General features: G+C 37.0%; 2 protein-coding genes across 7 annotated transcripts; one reads left to right on the top strand and one right to left on the bottom strand.

Annotated features, from left to right (window-relative positions):
* The first annotated feature begins 694 nt into the window (after window positions 1-694).
* On the top strand, window positions 695-6,224 carry LOC309496777 (uncharacterized protein). 3 transcript variants are annotated; one of them, XM_082166899.1, is made up of 7 exons: window positions 695-983; window positions 1,018-3,086; window positions 3,823-3,868; window positions 3,955-4,046; window positions 4,549-4,659; window positions 4,780-5,056; window positions 5,149-6,224. In XM_082166899.1, exons 2-7 carry the CDS (start codon window positions 2,335-2,337, stop codon window positions 5,353-5,355), a joined length of 1,485 nt encoding a protein of 494 aa, XP_082023025.1. In that variant the 5' UTR covers window positions 695-983; window positions 1,018-2,334; the 3' UTR covers window positions 5,356-6,224. The 3 variants fall into 3 exon arrangements, with proteins under 3 accessions (XP_082023025.1, XP_082023026.1, XP_082023024.1); XM_082166900.1 differs by having other exon boundaries at window positions 695-1,228; window positions 2,403-3,086; window positions 5,149-6,221; XM_082166898.1 differs by having other exon boundaries at window positions 695-3,086.
* A 33-nt stretch (window positions 6,225-6,257) lies between these two features.
* Window positions 6,258-15,129, bottom strand: LOC309496776 (G2/M phase-specific E3 ubiquitin-protein ligase-like). 4 transcript variants are annotated; one of them, XM_082166896.1, is made up of 15 exons: window positions 14,596-15,129; window positions 13,163-13,437; window positions 12,756-12,981; window positions 12,589-12,664; window positions 12,170-12,450; window positions 12,020-12,082; window positions 11,405-11,487; window positions 9,610-9,663; window positions 9,321-9,526; window positions 9,041-9,140; window positions 8,495-8,642; window positions 8,232-8,329; window positions 7,130-7,274; window positions 6,906-7,026; window positions 6,258-6,764 (listed from the first exon to the last, which is right to left on the bottom strand). In XM_082166896.1, exons 2-15 carry the CDS (start codon window positions 13,168-13,170, stop codon window positions 6,466-6,468), a joined length of 1,908 nt encoding a protein of 635 aa, XP_082023022.1. In that variant the 5' UTR covers window positions 13,171-13,437; window positions 14,596-15,129; the 3' UTR covers window positions 6,258-6,465. The 4 variants fall into 4 exon arrangements, with proteins under 4 accessions (XP_082023022.1, XP_082023023.1, XP_082023021.1 ...); XM_082166897.1 differs by having other exon boundaries at window positions 13,404-13,437; XM_082166895.1 differs by having other exon boundaries at window positions 13,404-14,806; window positions 14,841-15,129.
* Between the last annotated feature and the right edge of the window lie 279 nt (window positions 15,130-15,408).

The raw sequence follows: 15,408 nt of genomic DNA, 5'->3' as shown, positions 1-15,408 counted from the left end.
ACACCTAGTTAACAAGCAGAATCACTGAAGGAAAGAGAAACACAAAAACTACAACTGACTTCAGCCACAGCCTTAGATGAAATCAACTGAAGAGAAAGGAAGACATTAAATCTGTGAAGATCTCAGCAGAGGAGGATTAAACAACTCCACAAACAGCATTACCAGCTTCACTTATTACTAACCAGACTGACTTTATTTCATTTCCGTTTGAATTAAATCAATAGTTGTATTTTAAAGTCACCATGATGGTGGTTAGCGTTTGCTTTAGTTGGGCTCTTGACCATTGACTCTTTAATATAAAATTTTCTCTGGCTGCTATAATTATGTGTTTATAAAACACATTTGTTGCAGTGAAAAAGCCAAGAGAAAAAGAGATCAGGTGATGTTGGCTGTTTATTGATGGTGTTATCATCATATTGTGGCCTGAATCACTTATCTTTTTCAGTGTCTAATGCTTTGATTATTGGGGTTATGTGATTTTGTTTTATTTATTATAGTAGCTGTGTGACCTGACAGCATTAGATCCAACAGTTAATCAAATAATATAAAGAATTTTAAAAACTTTTAGTGCATTGAACTTTCTCTTCTACATTATTACTTAGACATCAAGAATCAGTGTATGACTCTCAACAATGGTGACAATCAATGAAATGATTCATACTGCAGTGCATGCTGGGTACCACAAATCAAAACTCACCCATATCTCCTATGGAGTTTCTTTTGTGTCTTTTTTATTCAAACAAACATATTGTGTTTGAGAGTAAAACTAATTATTTTGTAATTAAAATATATATATATTGCAAAAAAAGTCTTCCTAAGGCTCAAAAATAAAGAAGTTGATAACAGAATTATTTGCAGTGCGTGTAAATCTTTGAAAACCTTTATTTTTCCTTGTGCACTTCGAGAACTTTTCATCCCAACCCCACACATTTTGCTCTCTTTTCTGCTGTCTTTTTTGCGGGTCAAAATATTTTGCTTGCGAGGTGAATAGTTTTGCAAGTTGAAAAGTTTTGCAAGTTGAAAAGTTTTGCGAATTGAAAAGTTTTGTTTGCACGTGAAGCTGTAGCTCAGTGGGCGGTCTCTACCAACCAGGATGAAAGGCCTTTTTCTATTGGTCACCCTCGATTGAAGTGACTAGTTGGCCACGCCCACTACGGTTTCCCGCCGCTGCTGCTGCCACCGAGAAGATAAGAGAAGCGAGAATGGCGAGCAACAGGTCGTTTACTGGGTAAGATAACTAATTTAATATCATAAACGCAGTGACAAGTGAACTGAATGATTCTCTCTTCTTATGCTGTCCCATTTAAATACTTAACGTTGGCTAGACCAGTATGTAGTTAGTGTTACCGTTGACTAGATTTTATCTATTAGCCAACACTAACGTTAGCAGCCAGAGCCACCATTAGTAACGTTTGCTGTGTGATCGATGTCCAGTGTTGCTAGCTGAGCTGACATTCATGATGACATTGGATTTTCTCAGCGTAAAGGTTAAGAGGCACTATTTTCGATGTTCGTAGAGTTGGGCCTAGGTTCTGGAATAAAAATATAGGCGTCCCGCGTGACGTCACGCCATTTGGAGTAGCCATCTTGGCGGAATAGAGAATGCTAAACCGTCGGCGAAATATTCCTATCATGCCCAAGCGATGCTGTGCAGTTGGATGCGATCAGATACGTGATCATACAAAAGGAATATCTTTATAGCGGGTGCTAGAGTTTTGCGTGTGTTCGGCCAATCAGCGTGCACTAAAGTCACTGGTAGTTCATATTAGTGCTGGTTTAGACCCTACTCTTCTGCCATTAGTTCAAGAAACTATGAAAAGGTTCCTCCGGTGCACCAGTCCATTAAAGTCATAGGCACGTTATTATTTTCACCCCCAAAAAATAGTTTTAAGCCAGTTATTTATATATTTTGCTATAGTGTGTCAGAAGGAAATATCAGTTTACTTTTCCAAACATTCATTTTGCCATTAATTGTAATAATTCAATGAGATTTATATATGCACAAGGAGTCTGACAACAGTCGAGTATGATCTGATCTCACCATCATCGAGTCTGTCTGGGATTACATGAAGAAGCAGAAAAAATGGAGACAGACTAAATCCAGAAGAACTGTGGCTACGTCTCCAAGACGCTTCTGTTTCTTCATGTATTTCCAGACAGACACAGACAGATTATTTAGCACAAGTGCATTGAGTCTGTTAACGAAACTGCATGTCTCTAGAACTCCAAAAGTTACATAGTACCTTTAAGTAAAGGAATAACAGTGATTGTAATTTGTGATCAATTAACTGAATTTTGATTTAGTCAAAAACTAAGTGCACAGTTAAAATATATATGCTTCTGAATGTTATGTATTTGTTACATCAGCTAATTTTGTTTTTAAATGTTGTTTCTCTTTGCAGGACTACGCAATGGCAGATTTTGCATAGGTCTGTGGATAGACTTGGTTGCATTGTTAATAGGCATCCCATTGACTTTGAATATCTCCATTTTGTTTGCTGTCAGGAGTTACAGTTTGTTCGAGCTGGAGCATCATATATAGACATACCCCAGGGTGTGGTGGATGCTCTAGAACAGTTAAATGAAGTTCTTGCCAATTACCTTTCAAAGAGTGTTGTCCCTCCATTGTTGGACAATGTAGCTGTACCTGAATGGAGTGGAAGTGTGGGGCGTCCCAGACTAAACATACAAAAAGAAACTCTCCAAGATTTGCTCAGCATGCACTTACCTCTGGCCTCTTTGGCTGAAGTGCATGGCATTTCAAGATCAACCTTATACAGGCGAATGAAAGAGGAAAGTCTGTCTGTTAGGAGCAACTATTCTGATCTTTCTGATCATGAACTTGATCAGAAGGTTAGATCTATAAAGGGAAGAACACCTCATGCGGGATACAGGCTGGTGAAAGGATCTCTACAAGCAATGGGACATCGAGTTACATGGAGAAGAGTGAAAATGTCTTTGCAACGTGTGGATGGTGCAGGAGTACTTTCAAGGATGGTCCAGCTGTCATGCGTCGCAAGACGTACATACTCTGTTCCTGCTCCTTTGTCTCTTGTCCATATAGACACGAATCATAAGTTGATAAGGTAATTTTTAATACTTTTATTTTTAATTAAATATTAATCATAGCTTTACCATACGTTTGTCTTGTGTAATAATTTGTGATGTTGATGTTATATCGCTAAATCTCATTATACATACCAAAAGTTTGGGATCTGTAGGTTTTTTTAAAATATATTATAGAAAAAAGTCCCTTGGCCTCATCAAAGCTGAATTTATTTGATCCAAAATACAGTAAAAACAATATTATTGTGAAATATTATTACAATGTAAAATAACTTTTTTCTATGTGAATATATGTATATACAGTAAAGTGTAATTTATTCCTGTGATCAAAGCTGAATTTTCAGCATCATTATTCCAGTCTTCAGTGTCACATGATCCTTCAGAAATCATTCTAATATGAGTTGATGCTCAAGAAAAATGTCTTATCATTATTAGTGTTGAAAACCTTTATGTACAAATTTGTTTCAGTATTCTTTGATGAATAGAAAGTTCAAAAGAACAGTTAATTTGAAATAAAATCTTTTGTAACATTACACACTACTGTTCAAAAAAAGAAATTAATACTCGGCAATGATGCATAAAATTGATCAAAAGTGACAGTAAAGACAATGTTAAAAATATTTATATTTTAAATTGTCAAAGTATTTCACAATATTACTGTTTGTGCTATATTTTGGATCAAAGAAATGCAGAAGAGACTGATCATCAAATTTTTTTTACTTTTTTTTATGTGTGAATACTGACTTTTTTTTATAGGTACAACATAGTGATTTTTGGGGCTGTTGATGGCTTTTCAAGGAAGGTACATATTTATTAATCAACCCTTCGTCATTTCTCTTGTATATCTTGCATATCGATATTAAGCTGTTGTGTCCAACTCCTGAACAGATCTTTTACCTGGATGTTGCTGGGAATAACAAAGCCAAAACAGCTTTTGGGTTTTTCATGGATGGAGTAGAAAAAAATGGATGGCCATCAAGGTATGCACATTATACAGATTGATTTCTCACAAATTCTTTACAAAAATGGTCCCACTGATAATTAGGGATCTTATGACTACAGTTTTAAACATTTCATAAGGTATCCAGAAAAAGAGCCACATTATGTTACAAACCTTTTCTTTCAAAGGAACATTGTTAATAAAAGATCTGTATAAGATCCTTTTCCATATAAAAACTTTGTTTTTACCCTTTTTACAGATGTACTGTGAGCATAAATATTGTGAAGAAAAAGTTTTTTTGTAAGATACTCTTTTTACAGATTACTCATAGTACCCAGTCATAATCAGGTACTGGAACTGCCCGTGCTATAAAGATTGTTTTAGCCGAGTTTGGTGATGTGACTATCGTGGATGTGCACATCGCAATATCGATGTTAAAACAATACATCGGGCAGCCCTAGGTTGTAGATTTAAGGCTCTTGACTTGGAACCAACACACATAATACTTCTAATAATCAAACTGCTCTTTCTGACTGTTTTAGAGTACGAGCAGACCAAGGGGTTGAGAATGTAGACATTGCTCGGTGCATGTTTACTGTGCGAGGAACTGGCCGTGGCAGCTTTATTGCTGGCAAAGGCGTGCATAACCAGAGGTAATTAAATAGGAGAGCATGGTTAATGTATATTTCTTATACTTTTTTTTTCTTTTTTTTATGTAAACTTTTAAAATGCTTTGCAGTTAAATCAACACCTTACACTTTTCTCTGCCTTAGAGTGGAACGGCTATGGAGAGATGTTTGGACTGCTGTAACATCAAGTTACTACAATGTTCTCCACAGCTTGGAAGAGGAGGGATTAATTGACCTGTCTAATGCTGTTCACCTATTCTGTGTGAGATATGTTTTCATCCCCAGAATACACACAGATTTGCAGCATTTCATAGAGATGTGGAACTGTCATCCCTTGCGAACGGAGGGAAATTTGTCACCGAATCAGCTTTGGAATATTGGGATGTTGCAAGCACCTGTGTCAGAGCCTGATTTTGCAGAGGTATGCATTACTTAAGATAGATAAAACATACTGCCTTATGGTACTTTGTAAGGTGATTGTTCTTGTAATCAATGCCTGTCCCTCCCTCCCAGATTTTGCAAGCAGAGGAATTATTCTTCCAGAATCCACAGATTGTTGACTCTGAACATGGAGTCATTGTCCCAGAGATACCTTGCCCCTTGTCACCTGAAGATTTTGCTACTTTACAGAATCAAGTGAACCCCTGCGTTGAGTCCACTTGTTTTGGCTATGACATCTACGTACAAGCATGTCAATTAACTTTAAATTTAATGTTATAAATATATAAAGCCCAAGCGGTGTTCGTTCATGCTTTCTCTCGATCGCGATTTGTACTCTCTGTAGTGAACTGAGCTCTTAGTAGTGGAATGAGTTTTCTGTAGTGAACTGAGCTCTTAGTAGTGGAATGAGTTTTCTGTAGTGAACTGAGCTCTTAGTAGTGGAATGAGTTTTCTGTAGTGAAATTATTTTTCTGTAGCGGACTGAGTTGTGTGCTATGTGCTTTGTATTGTGTGGTCTACCTTTGCATTTGCTCTGAGGTATCGGGCAACAGCTGATATAGTGGGAAGAGAACGCAGGTCAGTATATCGCGATATACACTGCACCCGTAGCAGATGATTGTCTAGATACACTAGGTAAGAAGTGAGTGCCACTTAATGTATTTTCTGTTTTGTTAGGGTGCCGGATGCACCGAAGATTTCGGTTTATTTTCTACCTTTTTCTTTGGTTAGATTAGGTTTAGATTAAGGATTGTTTTGTTATATTTTGTTCTTTTCTTTGGTGCTGCTTTTGTTCTTTTCCCATTTATCACATTGTACATAGCGCACATTATTCTTGTTATTTTACTGGATCTAGTGGCTTTTATGTGAATAAAAATTCAGTCATTTTTCTCTTTCAAAGATTGTTTGTCATGTTCTTCCACCTCACTTCACATCACATCCAGCAGCATATTAATATATAAATGTTACAGTACATTCCCTACTTTTAAAGTTCGTAACAGTACATGTATGAAAAAAAGGGCTCCTGCTGTATGGTTTGCCTTAAATGTAATTTATTAAGTTGATTTTAATTTCTTAAGTATTTTGCCTTTAATGAGAAAAAAACCACAAAAATAAATTATGCAATAAGGAACTTTTTTTATTAGAACTTGTTTGTGGCTCCCACAAGAAATTGGAAGATATTTGTTTTGTTACATGTACACCAAATGGAGGGAAAGATCTCTCAGATTTCAATAGAAACATTCATTTGTGTTCCGAAGATGAACGAAGTCTTACAGGTTTGAAAAAACATGAAGTTGAGTAATCAATGACAGAATTTACATCTTTGGATGAACTATCCCTTTAAAAACTTTACAAAGAATAACACAATTAAAGAGAATGCTTTGATATACATTACACTCTGTCAAAGCTTGCCCCATATGTAACAGCAGTTTGCATGAGTGTTTTGAAAGACTCGTAATCTACCATATGGACTACAGGAAATGTTATGGTATTGGTGCAAGCACTGACAATTGGGTAACACACAGTGTGGTTTGGCATGTGCTGTAAACAGCAATGGTCAAATTTAAACACTATATTAAACTTCTCCCTTTCTGACACAAGCAGATGCCTGTGAGCTTGCCCAGTCATCCACTGCATTATCTTTGGCACAGACAAGTTTTCTCCTGCTGCTGCATCTTCTGCTTGTGTGTCTTCAGAAGAAATAAAGAGATGTAATGAGAATTAATGTTTTAGTTTACTTATACTCTTTTACATTGGGAACTAAAGTAGCATATTTACACACCTGGTTATCAAATAACATAGCACATTATAAAAACATTTTAAGTCCATACCTTCAAGTTCAAGTAGGAAATCTTGAAAGAATTCCATGATTTTTGACTCTTTCACTTGTTTAATCGAACCAATTGGGCTCATCTCTGGGGCCAGGTGGGATAAAATGTAATGGGAGTCAACCTAAACACCAAAAAGAAAAGCATGAAAATGTATTTCAACATTTGCAATTTGTGACATAGTACAAAAAAAACCCTAAAATGCTCAAAACAGAATTTCTACATACTTTGTCGTCATATCCTATGACAAAGAGATCATGACACTCCTGTGGCTTTTTCTGCATGACTTTGATTAGATCGTATATCTCAAGGCCCACACGCAGTTGTTGCAGCATTGGGATGCGTTTTGTAGTAATATGTAGAGCAAGAGCTCTGGCAAAACAAGAATAAAGACAAAAATAAAACATTAAAATGCTTCAAATTTAAAAACAGGGCATTCAAAACAACAAAGTAAATTATACAATTTATTTGCATAATTTAAATGAATTCCTTTTTTGTTTAAAGAACAATTATAATGTATGAGTCTGTATATATAGAAAGACCTATGAGAAAGACTCATAGCTCCCATCAAAGAAGTCTATAATTGCGAGTGTGATGTAAGTAATAAGGTACAAGAGGATGTGCTGTATCGTGAATAAGTCACGGCTGAAGGGCGCTGTTAAGTGCCTGCAACCCCTTCAGCCGTGACTTATTCCTGATACAGCACAGCCTCTCGTACCTTATTGCTTTTAGAAAACGGTTTTCACAATGCAAATATTAAAGCAGAAAAATATTTATCTATGCAACTATCATGAAGTAAAATCACTTAAAGACTTCCTTCCGCTGGAAAAAATAGTTCCTGATCGTAAAAACAGCAACAGAAGTTACATACATTATTTCACCAATAGATGGCGGCAAAGATTGTCTTATTGAGTGAGTCAGTCAGTAGAGAAGACTTTTATATTGAAAGGACTCAAACGTGTGATCACAGAGAAGGAAGATCACAGCGGACTGATTTTTTTTAATTATGAATATAGGACTGACCTGAAGGAAAATGCTATGTCTAATGTAAATGCAGTTACCCTCGCTTACTCGATCTCTCACAATACTCTAGCTTCAATGAACAATATCAATGAGATCAAACATGTTTTTAAGTTGCTATGTGTGGTTGCTAGGGGTGTTGTGTAGTGAAAAATTGAATCGTTGGGCGAAGCGGTCATAGCCGTGTTTGGCTATATCTGCTTTAAAATGTACCATATTACAACTCAGCAGGCATTGTAATTCTGTTAAGTATTGATGATTATGTAAATGAACCATAACCTTTTTTTCTCAGTGCTGAGTCTGACATACCTCAATATGCTTTCCTTGTGGTCAGTGTTGATCGGTCCAGTGTAGCCACAGTCCAGGATTTCTTTTGTGAAGTTGGACAGGTCAGATGCATCTTCAATCTACAAGTAAAATTTTACCTTTAATAAATATTAAACTGCATGATTTCACTGCTGATTTTTAAAGCAAAACCAATTTGTCAGTGGCTTTATAACATGATAACAGCAAACTAATTTCCTTATGGATAGAGAACTTGTATCTAATGAAATGAAGTCAACCAGACCTACCATTTTGATTAGTGGTGATATCTCTGTGTCATGTACACCATCCCTTTTGATGTTACCGGTAACAAGGTATTCGTAACACCACTCTTGCATAAACCGTGGTGGCGGTCCTCCTTGCGCAATGCTCACAGCAAATATTTCACCTGCAACTCTAGAAATATATACTGTTTTATATATGGACAACAGTTCTTGGCACTAATATAGAGTGGTATACTTGTATAAATGTCTGTATATAGAAGTACTATTATGTTACTTCAAATAAAGAAAAGAAAAATATGTATTTACTTAGGCAATTTCAAACTTTTCTTTCTTCTACAGGATTTTTTTTTTTTAAATAATGTTTCATCTGACTTGGGTATATTATAAAATACAGTTGAGTTTTAAACCTCATTGATTTTTATTATGTGGACAAAAACAGCTGAAACTTTCTTCAAAATATCTTTTCTCCTGCAGACCCTCATGGCATACCAAACTTTTCTTTCATCAATGATTTAGAAGGAATTGTTTGAATATAAAGTTAACCCAAAATCCAAATGGCAAGACACATACTTGAACAGCTCATTGTCCAGATCATTGAGGGAGTACTTCGGTGTTTTTCCTTTCTTCGCATCACCTTCAAAGAGACGTTTTTCAATGCCAGCAACCATTGCTAAATCCATAAAAAAAGATTAAATATCATTAGGCTAGGCAGTTAGGGGCATTGAAAAAAAAAAAACAGTACAACTGTGATATTTCAGATACAGACTGTATTTTTAGAATAATGAAATCTAGGAATATTTTTTTTATTTTTACATGTCAACTAAATGTATGATTAAAGCAAACTACCCACTGGACAGAAATTCTTTCCTCAGTGCCCCTGTGTCAACTCCTGGCTCTCCCAGGAAGATGATTTTCAAGGGATTGACTGGGCTTCCCATTTTTTGACGTTTCCACAGCTTCAGACCTCTCTCAACCATGTTGTCTCGTGACACACAGATTTCAAAGGTCTTTGTGGTATTTATCTGTGCTGCTGCATGACGAATCACATCCTCCTCACTGAAATAAATATATATCCTTTGCAATTTACTTTAAGAGCAATGATAATTTACAGAAGCAATGAACATAATCAGATAGGATACCATGAGATATGATCCAAATCAGAGCAGGGTATTTTTTCTGGCACTCCATCTGGACTAATGTAAAAAAACAAAAAACAAAAAACAAAAAAAATTATATAACAATTAATGTATATACTCAGGTTTTAAACATTTCATCACTTTTAAAAATTTTCAAACACTTCAGCAATAGTGTAAACAAAGATTAAAGAAATATTATACCCATAGATGATCACTCAACATGCCATTTGCCCAGAGAAACACAATGAATTTTATGATTTCTTTTATAAAGACTTTTTTTTTTTTCAAGGAGAATAATATATGGATATATTAAATGAATATCTACATATCTGTGAATATCTGGCCAGATTTAATTTGGTCTATATTGTGAGTGGTTTAATTAATAAGTGCTTCAAACCATATTGAATCAATATGGTTGATTTTTTGTGAATAAATAATTACATTTTGACTTGTTCATCATACAGTGATCATATGGATTCAGAGAACAAAAGTTATAACTAGGTGTTATTTTAAAAGGGATACTCCACTTTTTTTCATATTAAACTATAGCCCCTTTCACAGCGCTTTGAACCCGGGAAATTGTCGGCAAATTGCCAGAGCGCCTTCTGTGTGAACGCAGACTCGACCCGGGATTTATGCCGGGATCGATGCCGGGTCGGGACCTAGTAACATTGCCGTGTTCAGTCCCGGAACGCGCGCTGTGTGAACAAAAGCCGTAATAATGCCGTGTCGTAGTGATGACGCTGAAGCCGGGATCGTTCGCCAACTGTGAAACGGTACGTAATGCGCAAGTTTATGATCGAATCAGAGAAACAAATGCACAGGCTAGATACAGCTCATAAGCAAACTTAAGACACTGCTGAGATTACAAGTCACATCGATGTCACGTGTCTTTACGGCATTTTTACGGGTTGTGTGTGAACGCACTCTCTGATTCCGGAAAATCACTGGCAGTGTGAATGAACCAAAATCAAACGAACCCGGGTCAAATCCCGGGTCACTTTATCCGTGTATTTTCCGGAATCTCTGTGTGAAAGGGGCTTATGTTATTCCCTTAACTAAGATGAGTTGATACATACCTCTCTCGTCTCAGTGTGTGCACTCAATCGCTCTGGCGCGCGGCGACATTTTGATAGCACTTAGCTTAGCCTAGTTCATTCATTAGGGACCAAACAGAGATGAAGTTAGAAGCGACCAAACACCTCCACGTTTTCCCTATTTAAATACAGTTACACGAGTAGTTATCCGACCAAGTATGGTGACACAAAATAAAACGTGGTGCTTTTATAAGCAGGTAAAAAGGATAACTATAATGTATGGCGGATTAGCACTTGGAAGCACTTCGACTCGGCGCAGTAAAAAGTCACGTTGGTTCTAATGACAGAAGTGAGAGGGAGAGGATTTTTCAGGAGTGATGATATTACTGCGCCGAGTCGAAGTGCTCCCAAGTGCTATTCCGCCATACATTATAGTTATCCTTTTTACCCGCTTAGAAAAGCGCCATGTTATATTTTGTGTCACCATACTTGGTCGTGTAACTACTCGTGTAACTATTTAAATAGGGAAAACGTGGAGGTGTTTGGTCACTTCTAACTTCAACTCTGTTTGGACCCTAATGAATGAACTAGGCTAAGCTAAGTCCTATCAAAGTGTCGCCGCGCGCCAGAGCGATTGAGTGCACGCACTGAGACGAGAGAGGTATGTATCAACTCGTCTTAGTTAAGGGAATAACAGTTTAATATGAAAAAAACGGTGCAGTATCCCTTTAAGCTTTATTGCGAGTCACTATTACTATTACCTTTCTCCACAAAAGCTGGCATGCAATTCTAAGTCAGAAACTGGAAAGGTTCCTAAGCATATTGGGCACCGGGTCTCAAGTGCCTAAAAGTTAAAGACAAAATGTTTGCAGGGCCAATTTTTTTTAGAAGTAATTGATCATTTACAATGGCTACGTTTACATACAACCAAATAATCCATTAGTAATCTGATTGAATTAGATTTTTCGTTGTTTCATCAGTCCATCTTTCATACTCATCCACAGACACTTTATTTTGGGCGTTTTTAATGTTTGATAAATATAAGCAGCACGACAGTTCATGTGCTCATCGTCTCCTAATCAGAACCCGAAATAGATCAATATTATGTCTGCTCTTTAAAACAAAGAAAAGAAGCAATGTAGGAGAATTGTATGCGCAAACAGCAGGAAACACTAAATATTCATGCAGTGAGCGCATTTTAAATAATCATAATTTGAAGCTTGTGGCATATTAACACACACATCAACCTGATCACTTTATGTATCGCTCATGTAAACTACGTTCGGATTCAATCAGTCAGAATGACTTCGTTCCAGTTGAAACAAAAGGTGTCATGTAAACATAGCCAATGTTTAATTTAGCTTTTGCTTGTGTACCTCCTGAGGGTGATGTATAACATTAGATGATGTTGCCTCCTCTATAAACACCAAATCTTCTTCCTGCAAAGAGAAAAGAAAAAGACAATTTCTATTGTCAGCGACAGTTCTTAAAGATAGTAACCTAAAGCCTACACAACATAGTCTTACCTCAATTTCAGAGTTTTCTGAGTTTTGCATGCTGTCACACTGGTCAACATGCAAAGCCAGTGTCTGAAGTGGCATCAGAGTCTTGCATTTTTTACAAGTTGCCTTTGGCATTCGGGCAAATTCAGGTGCATCTGGTGGCAGTGGTGTCATATCAAGTTCATCCTGCAATGGCACGACGTACAGCAAGTTCTTCCCACCACTAGAAGCACTTTTGATCACTGATCCTGTATACCCCTCTGCCTCCAATGGTATTACAGATATTCTTCTCCTTCCATTCCCACCTATATAAGCAAGTAACACAACAACTGATAAAGAGAATAACTTTACAGTATAATGCATTAATGTTTTCTGTACTGAATGGACATTCATATTAATGAATTTTAACACCAAATGTTGATAAAAGTTGTGAAAAAGCACACCTGCAGCTTTGAAAAGAAGCCACCTGTCTTCCAAATGACTCATCTTTGAGTATGCTTCCCGCAGCAAACTTGATAACTACATTAACGTTAAAGAAAAACCCTTAAAACACAGACACAACAAATAACGCTATTAGAATATGTGTTTGCTTAAGATCAGGACTCCTCACCTCGGCATGTGTTGTATCTGATGTTAAGGACAGGGTCCTCTTTCCTAGCCCTGCTTGCATGAGCTCCAGCTCTTCGGATATAGATGGGGTCGTATCAGATTTAGAGCCCAGCAAAGACACAGAACAATCAAAATATTTATGCGCCTTTGCTGGTACTGTTGGCCTGTGACATCTGGCAAGATGTCTTTTATTTTTGCCAGCATTTTTAAAAAATCCAGGAAAAGATCTGCAAATTGTAGAACAGGTAAAACTATGAATGTGTGTATTCGGTGTTTATTTTTGAGTAGCAAGAAACACTATGTTTAGCTGCGGCATCCTATGCCAAACTTATATCGCTATAAAAAAGGAATGTTTGACTATTCTGTGTAACACCTGAACTGGCCCTTTTAAATATGCTTGCTATCTACCTAGCCATTTCATGTTCCACAGTAGGTATTCCTGACTGCTGGATCTGGCTCTGAGTCTGACCCTGCCTTGCATTTTCCTCAGGGATAGCTCTGGCCACCAAGGAAATTAAATGTTGTGCTGCTTCGGTTACAGCATGGTCATACTGGGGAAAAAAGGTTTAGGTGCAAAACACTAATATTATAATACTGAGCAAAACAAACTGTCATCTGATTAATTTGTAGAAATAAGCTAATAGCTTACCTGTGGTTGTGATCTGCCTGTTTGGTTTTCAATTCTGCCATTAAGTAAAAAAAATAAATAACTCAAATTCAATGTAAAACATACAATAAGTATATGCAATACACTATGAAAATCAAAAATACAATCCATGTGGCTAGATCAATTTACACACACACACACACACACACACACACACACACACACACACACACACACACACACACACACACACACACACACTCTACCAGTGACTTTAGTGCACGCTGATTGGCCGAACACACGCGAAACTCTAGCACCCGCCATAAAAAAAAATAAAAAAAAAGAAGTCGTGTAAATACAGATCTCCCAGTCACGTGACCCCTAGCCGCGTGTCAGCCATTTTGACGGAATACATCCGTCAACAACATATTGCAATACAGCAAGTATTGCGATTCGATTCTGCGATATATTGCGATTCATGTCCCCCATATTATTCAAAGGCATTACAAAAAATGAGGAAAATAAGACTGCTCAACTCACTTCAAATGTCACATTAAATCTGTGAACATCGCATCTTCAATGCTTTCCAGGCTTTAATGTGTTGCTTCTTTGACGGAATTGCTCAAATAAATATTGCAATACTTTACGCTACAGTATATAATTGCGTGCGCAAAATATCTCGATACTGAACAGAATAGATTTTTCCCCCACCACTATTATTACCGTCAGCTAACGCTTCACGTCATGTCATCGCACTTACGGTATAAAGATATTCCTTTTGTATGATCACGTATCTGATCGCATCCAACTGCACAGCATCGCTCGGGCATGATAGGAATATTTCGCCGACGGTTTAGCATTCTCTATTCCGCCAAGATGGCTACTCCAAATGGCGTGACGTCACGCGGGACGCCTATATTTTTATTCCAGAACCTAGGCCCAACTCTACGAACATCGAAAATAGTGCCTCTTAACCTTTACGCTGAGAAAATCCAATGTCATCATGAATGTCAGCTCAGCTAGCAACACTGGACATCGATCACACAGCAAACGTTACTAATGGTGGCTCTGGCTGCTAACGTTAGTGTTGGCTAATAGATAAAATCTAGTCAACGGTAACACTAACTACATACTGGTCTAGCCAACGTTAAGTATTTAAATGGGACAGCATAAGAAGAGAGAATCATTCAGTTCACTTGTCACTGCGTTTATGATATTAAATTAGTTATCTTACCCAGTAAACGACCTGTTGCTCGCCATTCTCGCTTCTCTTATCTTCTCGGTGGCAGCAGCAGCGGCGGGAAACCGTAGTGGGCGTGGCCAACTAGTCACTTCAATCGAGGGTGACCAATAGAAAAAGGCCTTTCATCCTGGTTGGTAGAGACCGCCCACTGAGCTACAGCTTCACGTGCAAACAAAACTTTTCAATTCGCAAAACTTTTCAACTTGCAAAACTTTTCAACTTGCAAAACTATTCACCTCGCAAGCAAAATATTTTGACCCGCAAAAAAGACAGCAGAAAAGAGAGCAAAATGTGTGGGGTTGGGATGAAAAGTTCTCGAAGTGCACAAGGAAAAATAAAGGTTTTCAAAGATTTACACGCACTGCAAATAATTCTGTTATCAACTTCTTTATTTTTGAGCCTTAGGAAGACTTTTTTTGCAATATATATATATTTTAATTACAAAATAATTAGTTTTACTCTCAAACACAATATGTTTGTTTGAATAAAAAAGACACAAAAGAAACTCCATAATCTCCCAGCATGCATTGCGGCATTAATAAATTATGCATCAGGATTTTTTGTATCTTTTGTCACCATTGTTGAGATTCATATGCTGTTTCTTGATGTCTGTGTGAGTCTAAGTAATGCCATAGATGAAAGGTTTTTGTGCACTAACTATAAAAAAGAAGAAAAAAAAGTATATTGTTTGATAAACAACACTGTTAGATTTCATGCTGTAAAATCAAATGGCTTCTGTTATGAATAAAACAATATTAAAAAGCATTAGACACTGAACAAGATCAGCGAATGAGGCAATTACAT

This window comes from Leuciscus leuciscus (genome assembly GCF_965113295.1).
Source record: "Leuciscus leuciscus genome assembly, chromosome: 4".
NCBI classification, from domain to species: domain Eukaryota; kingdom Metazoa; phylum Chordata; class Actinopteri; order Cypriniformes; family Leuciscidae; genus Leuciscus; species Leuciscus leuciscus.
Note: the sequence above shows the minus strand (reverse complement) of the source record. Positions and strands in the feature narration are given on the sequence as shown.

Bases quoted from the DNA above. Each gene is read 5' to 3' on its own strand.
- LOC309496777 (XM_082166899.1), top strand. From the start codon at position 2,335: ATGCTTCTGAATGTTATGTATTTGTTACATCAGCTAATTTTGTTTTTA. The intron at 4,047-4,548 runs GTATGCACATTA...TGACTGTTTTAG, and splicing joins AAAAATGGATGGCCATCAAG to AGTACGAGCAGACCAAGGGG. The intron at 5,057-5,148 runs GTATGCATTACT...CCTCCCTCCCAG, and splicing joins CAGAGCCTGATTTTGCAGAG to ATTTTGCAAGCAGAGGAATT.
- LOC309496776 (XM_082166894.1), bottom strand. From the start codon at position 13,444: ATGGCAGAATTGAAAACCAAACAGGCAGATCACAACCACAG. The intron at 9,141-9,320 runs GTGGGTAGTTTG...TTATGGATTTAG, and splicing joins GAGGAAAGAATTTCTGTCCA to CAATGGTTGCTGGCATTGAA. The intron at 7,275-8,231 runs GTATGTCAGACT...TTGTTTTGCCAG, and splicing joins CACAAGGAAAGCATATTGAG to AGCTCTTGCTCTACATATTA.